The 11,733-nt window shown below is 37.9% G+C and overlaps 1 protein-coding gene across 1 annotated transcript in view; it reads left to right on the forward strand.

The window, feature by feature from the left end:
- Positions 1-10,067, forward strand: part of LOC124777020 (mitochondrial mRNA pseudouridine synthase Trub2) — a 31,067-nt gene extending 21,000 nt beyond the window's left edge. The window contains exons 4-5 of the mRNA XM_047252272.1: positions 4,082-4,218; positions 9,731-10,067. Coding sequence (XP_047108228.1) covers positions 4,082-4,218; positions 9,731-10,014 — 421 coding nt within the window. The 3' untranslated portion in view covers positions 10,015-10,067. The remainder of the gene's footprint in view (positions 1-4,081; positions 4,219-9,730) is intronic.
- The last annotated feature ends 1,666 nt before the right edge of the window (positions 10,068-11,733 follow it).

Genomic DNA, 11,733 nt, shown 5'->3' on the forward strand with positions numbered 1-11,733 from the left:
GTGTTGGTGTGAGAGCCACATGCTCCAGTGTATCTGCTTCTGAGTCTCCCCAGAAAAAACTGTAGGTTTTGAAAACTATCACTGTCACCTCTTAACGTAATACTTGTCATGTTTGCTTCATGGCACTCACAGTGAGCATACAGTGCCTATGCACCCTCACCATACCTAAACTAACATGAAAATCAGTGCATGTGTTCTGCGTGCACCCTGAAACAAAAGATACAGGACATAGGAGAATAATGCTTTTGGCTAGAGTGTCACATGGTATTCTGTTCCTTGCCACTGTGGACCACTCCACCACTTACATTCTTATACACACCTTTATAGGAGTTGTCACAGCCATCACTACCACAATTTTTATTTCCACATTTTGCATAATATTTGTTAATTTAATAATGGGTATTTACACTGAGCTGTTATCTTGTCAGCCGTTTACAGCAAACACAATATTGAACTCCATTTAGCCGATGTACCTTGTTAATTTGAATTTGTTACATGCAAAAGGCAGACACACAGATCTGAGTCCTGTTCATTAGAAAGGCCCACCAAAAAGCAGAGATGGAGCTGAACTGCCCCCTGATGAACAGTGCTCACATGTATAAACAGCATTAAATTTTGATGTTGAATCAGCCAAATGTTTTGTTACATGCCTTTCTCGTGCAAGTGCTTTACTGACAGTTGTCAAAGCACGATTCACAACCTGCCTTCGTAGCCGTGAAGTTGCAAATATATCCACACACTCCATTGCAGAGTGAAAATTCATTCTGGAAATTTACTTGCAATTTCTGAATAGCTCTTCAGTATGTAGTAAGACCAAATTAATGCTTTAGTAATTTTTTTGTGATAAGTAAACTGCCGGCACAGAATTGTTTGGGTTGTAAGTTACCTATTGGTGCTTAGCAGTATAACGCTCTTAATACATGTTCTGGGTATCCATGATATTTATGTGGGGCAGCTCTGTTGCTTTTTTAGTTTTGTTTGTTATCATAATGGCTATGAGTATCGTCAAGTTGAGAGCAGAGTATATCCATTGTTGTTTCAGTCTCAAACTGTGGAGCAGGAAGAATGTGATAACCCTGTAGTGTCTTGCCTCACTATGTCATGAGAAGTAGCTTTGTTTCTTGGTCTCTCTGTACATTGTCATTGTAAGTGGAGAGCATATCAGCCAATGTATTGTTAAAATATCCCATGAGATGATTTGTGGGTGGTGATAGTGATCATCCTGTGGGTGACTCTGTGAAATTGTCTGTGATCTGTTTTAACAAAGGCAGTTAAAAGGAAATAGAGTTTGTTACATATTCTTTCCTCTTTATTTCAGAGTTGTGTCTTCCACAATGAACTTTGCAACTTCCAGGACAACATTTTCTCAGTTTTGGTGAAAGCTTTGTGAGTGAGGTAAATCATACACATAATTATGCACCAATTTCCATTTATCTACTTCAAGAACTTGTTTGACATTATTACGAAAAGGCTGGATTGCTACTCACCACGTAGTAGAGGTGTTGAGTCACAGACAGGCACTACAAAAAGACTGCTAAACAAGTAAGCTTTTAGCCAAAAGACCTGCTTCAGAAGTAGAAAACACACATACATTCACACAAACACAACGCACTCTCACAAGCACTGTCTCTTGCAGCCGAGGCAACCAGGGACAGAGAGAGAGAGAGAGAGAGAGAGAGAGAGAGAGAGAGAGTGTGTGTGTGTGTGTGTGTGTGTGTGTGTGTACTTCGGAAGCAGGCCTTTTAGCTGAAGCTTGCTTGATTATCAGTCTTTTTTTGTGCCTGTCTGTGACTCAGCATCTCCACTACATGGTGAGTAGCATTCTATCCTTTTCATGATATTGCCTTTATTCTATCCTGGATTTCCATTATTAAGAGTCTCTTTGAAGGCTATCATCCTGTCACAGGGACTCTCTACAAGTTTTGAACAATTGTGGGGACCTGGCCAAGGACACTTGAATTTTAATCCTCTTGGATCTTCACAAATACCAGAGGGGAAAATGTTTGAGAATTGTGAAAATATTTTGAGATGCTTTTCCGTAAATGAGTTGGCGTGATCAGTGACCATTTCTGTCTCATTGGACTGTAATTTCTTTTATACAGTTCACTGTATATTAATCAGCAATTTTCTTTGGAGCCTGATTCTCTGTCCGCAGCTTTTACAGTCTTCTTTAACATCAGGTCCTCTCTTTGTTCAGTAGGGGTATCTGTCAAGATAACAGCGAGAGAATAGTCATCCTTGTAGGAGTTTTTCTCTAAACAACCCCTCAAAAGACAGTTGATGGTATGCCATTACATCTGCTTTTGTTTTTCTCTGTAAAATTTTACTTCTCCACCCTCTCTGTCAATCCTGCAAACTATCCTAGTAGATCTGTCAGACTTGTTATCTAGTGTAAAAAACGACGAGTTGCTACAATATCGAATTTCAGATAAATAAATGTGGTAGAAATTTATTCATTATCCACAGTTTCTCACTCACAGAATAATTCTTCTCAGACTAGGGAGAGACTTGATCACTGTTTCCAAATTGTCGTAGGTTTGCACTAGAACTGCACCTATCCTGCAACATTTAGTTAGTGTGCAATTCCATCTTCTTATCATACAGGACCGCTCCTGGAGATGATGATATTGCTGCCTACTAATAAACAGAGGAAGATATTTCTTGCTCTTTATTCCAAAAAAAAATTTGGTGTTTACCTGCATCAGTTCTTGCAATGGTTGTACCTTAGTATAATAAAATTATTTCAAAGTACCTACAATACGAGATTGTTCCAAGAAAACTGCTCATGTCAAATGTTTATTGGGACACTGGAAAATGTGTTGCCTCTTTCTGATTCAGTTCAAACTACATCTATATTAACTGAGCGCCCCAAGAATTTTATTTCTTGAGCAACAACAAAGACGATGCTCTCTCACGGATCCAGGTAGAGCACGCATCATTATAGCAGTGCCAGCTTAATTTCTAGGGACCAATGACCTCAGCAGTTTGGTCCCTTAAGAAATCACACACACATTTTCTTAATTTCTTTTCAAATGTCTTTTCAAAGGCAGTGATGTCATTTGGGTAGCATTGTCTACTGTAGATACATTGTCCAGACCAGTTGTTATGACTGGATCTGTGAAAGCCATTTTTTTTTCCTGGGCAGACTCACTAGCCTTGTCCTATCAGTAACCAGTCTACATATTTACAATGAAGAAATAATTTATTACTTTCAGGCAACTCAAAATGTTGTATTTAAAGGCAATGGATAGCTATTCTTTGTGATAATTTTCTTCATTTGCTTATGATTGTCACAGAAATGCCATGTGTTGTCTTTCTTCTTTACAAAAACCATATAAGAGATGGAGGTCTGTTTTAATAGTTGAAATGTTTTATCTTACTGCGTTTTTCTTCTTCTTCTTTTTTTTCTTCAAATTATGTGTCACTAAAATGGGGGAGTAACTGTGGCTGTACACAGCAGTGGAAAATCCAGTGTTCCCAAGACCATTCATGATTGTTACGATTGTTGTTGGCCAGTAAATTTCTTTTATGAGTAAAGAACCTTTTTGTAACTGACTAGAGTTTCAGAAACCAAACAAATTATTGGCTGGAACTTTTCTCACTGATGACAGCAGATTCATAGTAAGATCAATGGAAAATGGCGATGCAGAGCAATTTATGTTGCATGAATCCTTGTCAGAATAAATTTTTTATTTGAATCTTTGACCTTTTATATTTGTTGACTTGTGACCTCTGCAGAAGGTTTCATCTAAGGACAACAATCAGGAAGAACAAAAGAAAATTGATGGCCTGAGTTTGATCATTGATATTTATCTTCATAATACAGATTGCAGTTGATTGGACATATTTTGAATGTACAGTTTTAGGCGTAATGTCCTTTGTACCTTGCAACACAGTGTCCTTTAGCTGATGATAAGTCTTCCTGCTTCACAGAAAAGGAAGTTACAGAGACAACTAGTGCCATCACATGGTACACCACCAGCTTCAATATGAATCAACACTCTCATTTTAACAGTTATTACTATTGAGCACTATTAAAAAATATTAGCATATTGTAAAATTATATGTTATTTGTTTACAGACAGGCTGGAGTTGACATTCAGAGTCAGACTGCGTATGAACTGGCATCACAAGGCATGATCAGACCGCCAGCAAATACAGTTCCTCTTTTGTACAATGTGAGGTGCACCTACTTCAGTCCACCAGATTTTACTCTCGGTTAGTGTTTTGTTTTGGCATAAAATAAAATAATATTACATTGTAGTAATGAATCTGTTAGTTTGTTAAACAGTTTGAATTATTTCTGGAGAACTTTTAAAAATTTGAAGTGAATGCTGTCACAGGCAAAAAAAGGTCAGTGTGTTAATTTTTTTAATAGTAACATGAAAACATATCTTGTAAAAAAATAATTAAAATTGATATTTCATCCTGTGAAAAGTCAACATGACCAACAAACTTCTGGAATTTCAGTGTTTGGTGCAGTAAGTTGCTGAATTCCACACCTAGGCTTATTTTCCTGAAATCTGTCAATACATTCTTTCCAGTACTAGAACTCCTGAATTTTGACACACGAAAACTAACTTTCTGAAAAATGTGTTGTTATATTATGCTAAATACATTATAATTTGGATATGCTTTGTTGTGGAGACAATGTCTCCTTGTCAAGGAATTAACAAATCTGCCCAGTAAAAATTACGTTAAAAAATACGTAAAATATGTATCTAGCAGTGCAGATTGTGAGGAGGCATAGGAGTCCTTTGGCTGTGATGTTCTACTTAACATACTTATCCAAAAGGAAGTTCATGAAACACTGCTAGGGATTATAATACAGGAGTTGAGTAATACATTGATGACACAAGGAATTGAAACTTTGCAAGTTGTTTAAACTTTTAAGGATTGACACTAAGAAGAATGGCGTGGATATTGGCTGTTAAGCTTCTGCTGTGATATGGGCTTAATGACAGAAGAATTTGAAATAGCTACAGAACAGATTAATGTACTGAAAGAATTAACAGATCTAAAAGCAATATCAACATTATAAACCAGTTCAACACCATATTTGAAACAATAAAATATGTGTATAGCTATAAATATCAGGGTTAATGGATTACAGCCAATGGGCTGCATAAAAAAAGCATTGAAACAACAGCTATTAGTAAAATGAAAATAGCATTGTAAACCACGTGGAACATTTACAACAAAAAGTGCTTTTTGGTAAATATCAAAACTTGTCATTGCAACTCTGTCCAAAAACTAGTGTGTTTAAATGCACTTTAAAGATGTTTGCTAATGAAATTAGAAAGTGAGAAATATAAAAAGCAGGATCTACATAAAAAATTTGTACCACAAGAATGCATTAAAATAGAAAAAAATAGGGACTCAATGCACAAACACACAATTTTGTTTTATGGCCTTGTTATAAGAGTGAATGATTTCAAATGGACAAAATGTATCTTCAGTACCTTACACAAATATCTGAAAATGAGAATGCTAATGCACATGAATATCTAAAACAATCTTAGAGGAAGTTGGTATACAAGCAGAAGACACACAAAACTGAGATGTCTTTGTGACTTTCCAAGATGGAAAACAAACAGCTGTGCCAAATGGTCAGATGAACACTGTGATAGACACAGCGCATGGATGAAAAACTTATAGCTTAAATGGAGAAAGAAAAAAGAAAAATGGAGAACAACTGTTGTAATGCTTCTAAGCTTATCATGGTGCTTAAATAGGTGGCTAATGACATATTCCGTAGATCATTTGAACATTTCTTATAACGAAATGAGTTTACAGGATGTGTATACATGAGTAATGTTAACATTAATGACCACTTTATTATTTTAGTCCTACTCGTGTAACTACATTAAACAGCAATTTTTTTAATGGCTCCCAGTTTTTAAGTAGAAATTGGTCAATGATATAGAAGGAACCATCCAAGAGAAATGATTTTTAAATAAGATTTAAAACTTTCTTTGCTACCGGTCAGACATTTTATGTTATTGGATGAATAATCAAATATTTTTATTCCCCTCTAGTGTTGTAGGTATGGAGATTGCTGTTCTTCTCAATTTGTGATGGATTATTTATGGCAGATTTTATTAGTGATTATATAGGGTGGTGTGCGAAATGTCATACACTGAAATTTTTTTATATAGCTTTTAATAAACAAAAATATTAATTTCTTTCCTTTGTACAGTAATCATCAGAATGTGTGTGTTCAGCAAGTGTGCAGTAAATGTTCAGTATGTACGCCTTATTGACGTACCACCTCTTTGAGGTCAACTGTGATGTTTCCAACCATCTGAGACGAGTCTCCTGTGATTCCTTGGAGAACTGTTGTGATAGCCACTGCCAGTTGCATTGGATTATGTGATTTGTTGTGGTAGACTGTCTCCTTCAAATGTTCCCCGTAAGAAATAATCACAGAGATTAAAATCCAGGCTGTGTGGTGGCCATATTAAACCACCCCAAAAATGTTCTGGATATCAATGGAATATCACATGGTGCCTGAAATTTTCATGCAGAAATCCAGAGTAACATTTGCTGTATGAGGACGAGTTCCGTTATGCCGGAACCATTGTGTGTATAAAGTTGTGGAAGAAAATTGCTCAGCAACCTGTTCATGTACCATGCACTGTTAACTGCACCTATGAAAAACATTGGCCCAGTGATTCCATGGCTGGAAATGGCACCCCATACACTCACTTTTTCTCCTTAATTTTCAATCTTGTCTACAACATCAGGAGCTCAAGCACAAAATATGATGTTCTGCCTATTAACGTTACCATTCAGATGAACATAAACCTCATCAGAGAACCATGTGTCATGAATCATAGCACCGTCATTCGCAACAGCTGAAGTTCCAGACTGTAATTCTCCATTAGTTTGTGCAACACTGTAATTTCGTATGGGAATAGTTTCACTCCAGCATGACGTAGTCTGTGAAGAGAATGATGTGAGATGCCCAATTCAGCTGTAGCTTGCATCATGGGTTTCTAAAGACTTTGCGTCAAAGCCACTGTCACAGCCTTGATATTCTCTGGAGTATGGACTGCATTGGCACAAGGTAGCTTTTACTCCATAATACTGCTGTCAGTTTTAAATTTTTTTGGTAATCCATACACTGTATTGTCTATGCCCACATGTGTGAAAATAAACAATAAAATGTTGCTTCTGCTACTCTCTTCATTTCCATTGAAAACAACACTGTCTTCACTTTTTGTTCTGGTGTCAACTAGCCCTTGCCCACCATTTTATTAAACTGAAGCGAGGGTGACACGCATGCATGATATTGACAAGTTCTGTCTTGTAGTGAACCTTGCACGAACTATGGTTGCTCGTCACAATAATCCAAAGGTGGCAAACTGCAAATAAAATGTTTATTAGACAGTCTCAGTATGACTTCTGTGTGTATTGTGACAGTGGAGTTAAAATACCCAGTTCCATGAATAGGTACCTTACATATTGTCCATGTGTGAACACCACATTTTATTCTTACTGCTCACTTGTGTGCAATCAATACTTTCTGTGTAAGAAAATTATTCCATAAGACATTATTGGTGGAAATATGTGGAATATGTCAGAAAGTTGATTCATTCATTTACGAGATTTGCAATTATACAAAGAAAACAAGTAGCTGACCCTAATTTTTTGAGAAGCTCAGTAATGTGCTTCTTTCAGTTGAAGCTTTCATCAATATTTACTCCCAAAAATTTGGAGCATTCTATTCCGTTTAGTGATTCCTGCCCAGGTTGGAAGGTAACAGTTTGGTTGTGGGTTGGAGAAGCCAATGAATGTGGTATAGTGGGGGAAAAAATGTGGGTAGGGTGACAGAATGATCTGTCCTTAGCCCATATGAAAAAATTTCTGACAGAATTACATTGTAGTCACAATATTTTTGACGACATTTGTCGCATGTTTCCTATGTCACTACGTAAAGCCGACGATTTGTATTAAACATTCCTTTAAATCTGCATCTCTTTATACGAGGGTTGGAACTTAAATATTGGCAACTATTTATTCACAACCTACGTGAAACAACCTCACTCCCATTTACTCTTCAGTCTTCTCCTCTTTCCCTTTCCTCTTTAGCCATTCACGCATCTTTTGATCCTACATAGTTGTGTTTATCTTTATACTACATACCTCTTTACTTCTGTATGCATCCTCTTTGGTTTGAAGCTGGCACAGTACTTACAGTAGAATATCTTTGGCTTCCCTCTGACAACCATGCCTCCATCCTTGCTACCCTCCCTGTTTTCCTTTCCCTGTTGCTTCATAACCTGGGTTGTGAGTAACTGAATCTACTTTCCCTTCTTCCCTTTCTTTCCCCTCTCTCCTCCCTGATGAAGGAACATTTGTTCCGAAAGCTAGGAACGTGAATTTTCGGTTCTGTTTTTTGTGTATATATCGGCTGTACTGAGCTGAGGTAAGTACTGGCCAGCCCCTCTATCTCTTTGTTAGTAACTAAATAAATAAACATTTAATAACAGGGTCTAGAGAATGAGATCATTGTATGTAGCTGTTTCTTCTGCAAGATAAAGTGGTGCATTTCCACCGGAAAGTGGTGCCATTCCACCTGACATTCACCTCTGCAAAAAATTATGTATGATAGTTGGGATTATCTGGGTCTCATTGCAGTAACTCGGGGCTTCCTCTCTTAGTACATGATTGTTCTGCAGGCTCTTTGCAAAAACATCTTATTGATTTATTGTATTTACTGAAGCCCATCACACCCAGCAAAGCAGAGGTTAACTCTAGCTGATCCTTTGCGTTCTCTCCACCTGCTTTCTTCTTCTTTGAGATGCAGTTGAGAGATGTGGATTTCAAGCCCCCACGCAACCAATCTCATTTAGGTAGCCTGCGTGTTCAATAAATCTCTCCAGTAGATGTTTCCTTCAAGAAAGCCACATCAATAAACATTGTCTGATTAAGTCCCTCCTTAATCCTTCACTGCCACAGCAGTTGAAGCATGTTGTCCCCTTTGTGTGGCTGACTGTTCAGCAGCTGTACACCAAAACACCCATGGCGCAGTCAACAGCTGCAGAAGTGTTAAGATATGCAATTGTATTTTATTTCAGATGTGATGAAATACAAAGTAAATTTTATTGCATCACTACTGCTGGGTTCTCACCACACATTATTTTTTGCTCTAAGTGCAGTATATGGTGTTTTAACACACAGTAAATGATTTTGCTGTCAGTTTGATGACAGCGCTTTCAGGGGAATGCCATCACAATTTATTTTCTACTGTATATCCAATAGATGCCATGTCATTATATCTCCAGTGATTTCTATGAATTGCGCATCTTCACCCTTTGTATGAAATCAGTTGCAGTAAATAGTGTAAAGGTTGTAAATAAATAATACTAACTGTCCCAGCTGCTCTAATCTCTCCTTGCCATTGTCTTGTAGTCTTCCTCAAATACCAGTTGTCAGCTTACTTTGTGTAATTTTGTAAGGACATTCTTCTAAAGATTCCCATTTAAGATCTCCTTTCTTCAGGTAGCAGTAGTACTTATTATATTAGCATATGAAGTACATTTCTTTTTTAATTTGTGTTTTTTTCTACTTGACTCGTATTATGTTGTGAAGGATAATGCTGTATATTTTCAGTCATTCTTTTTTTATTTTAACCTGATGTATCTACTTGTGTAAAATGTTTTAAATGAAGGTGGTTTTTATTTGCCGAAACTGTCATTCTTTTTGTTGTTTTTAATTTTTGCAGAGGTTACGTGTATTAACGAGTATGAATCATACTTGAAGACTCTCATCCATGACATTGGTATCCAACTTCACACATGTGCTACATGCACTGGCATTCACTGTATTCGGCATGGGCTCTTCACACTGGAACATGCCCTCCTACCAAAACACTGGCACCTAAAACACATTCTGGACAGTATGCAAGAATGTCATCAGCTGATACAGCAGACAGTCAACAATACAGTGGAAAATACATCACCGACTCTTGTTCCTGCAGAAGAGCAAAAGAATTCAGTTGTAAATTAATTACAACCAGTGCCTTTCTGATATGGAGGAATAAAGGGCTTTCTTGTGAATCAGTTAAAGCTTTTTTCTTTTTGTGACACTTTTAGGGCTTAAAGTTATCCCTATTGCAATGGAAATGTTGGAGATTAATGTATATTTTTAAAAAATTCCACACCACACTATTTCAGTCGCTTTTCCTATTTGTTTTATGTGTAAACTCAACTAAATACACTGAAGTGCCAAAGAAACTGGTACAGGCCTGTGTATTCAAATACAGAGATATGTAAACAGGCAGAATACGACAGACACTACAGTCGGCAACACCTGTATAAGACAACAAGTGTCTGGTGCAGTTGTTAGATTGGTTACTGCTGCTTCAATGGCAGGTTATCAAGATTTAAGTGAGTCTGAATATGGTGTTACAGTCAGCGCATGAGCGATGGGACACAGCATCTCTGAGGTAACACTGAAGTGGCGATTTCTCCATATGACCATTTCATGAGTGTACCGTGAATATCAAGAATGAAGTAAAACGTCAAATCTCAGACATTGCTGCAGTCGGAAAGAGATCCTGCAAGAATGGGACCACCCGACGACTGAAGAGAATCGTTCAACGTGACAGAAGTGAAACCCTTCCACAAATTGCTGGAGATTTCAATGATGGACCATCAACAATTGTCAGAGTGTGTGCCATTCGATGAAACATCGTCGATATGGACCTTCGGAGCTGAAGGCCCGATCGTGTACCCTTGACGACTGCACGACACAAAGCTTTAGTCTCAACTGGGCCTGTCGACACAGACACTGAACTGTTGATCACTGGAAACATGTTGCCTGGTCGGACAAGCGTTGTTTCAAATTGTATAGCGTGTATCAACATGTATGGGTATGGAAACAACCTCATGAATCCATGGAAATGGTGTGCGACATGTGCAGTTAAGAGTGATATGGGACCCCTGATATGTCTAGATGCGACTCTGACTGGTGACTCATATGTAAGCATCCTGTCTTATCACCTGCATCCATTCATGTCCATTGTGTGTTCCGATGAACTACAGCAATTCCAGCAGGATAATGCAACACACCACACATCCAATTGCTACAGACTGGCTGCAGAAACACTCTTCTGAGTTTAAACACTTCCGCTGGTCACCGAACTCCCGGGACATGAACATTATTGAGCATACAGTCTGGGATGCTTTGCAACTTGCTGTTCAGAAGAGATCTCCACTCCCTCGTACTCTTATGGATTTATGGATAACACTACAGGATTCATGGTGTCCATTTCCCCCAGCACTCCTTCAGACATTAGTCAAGTCCATGCCATGTTGTGTTGCAGCATTTCTGTGTGCTTTATATTAGGCAGGTGTAGCAGTTTCTTTGGCCCTTCAGTGTAAAAGGGCAGTGCATTAACAGAGACGGACTTTAAATGCTGACTGATTGTTGGAGCTAGATGCATAGACATTCCATTTCAGAAATCATTAGAGAATTCAATATTATGAGATCCTCCGTGTCAAGAGTATGCAGAGAATACCAACTTTCAAGAATTACCTCTCACCACAGACAAAAAAGTGGCCAACGGCCTTCACTGAACGACCAAGAGTAATGGTGTTTGCATAGAGTTGTCAGTGCTAACAAACAAGAAACACTGTGGAAATAAGCACAGAAATGAATGTGGGGTGTACGATGAACTTATCTGTTAGACAGTGCTGCAAAATTTGGCATTAATGGGCTATGGCA

Source organism: Schistocerca piceifrons, chromosome 2 (assembly GCF_021461385.2).
Source record: "Schistocerca piceifrons isolate TAMUIC-IGC-003096 chromosome 2, iqSchPice1.1, whole genome shotgun sequence".
In the NCBI taxonomy this organism is placed as follows: domain Eukaryota; kingdom Metazoa; phylum Arthropoda; class Insecta; order Orthoptera; family Acrididae; genus Schistocerca; species Schistocerca piceifrons.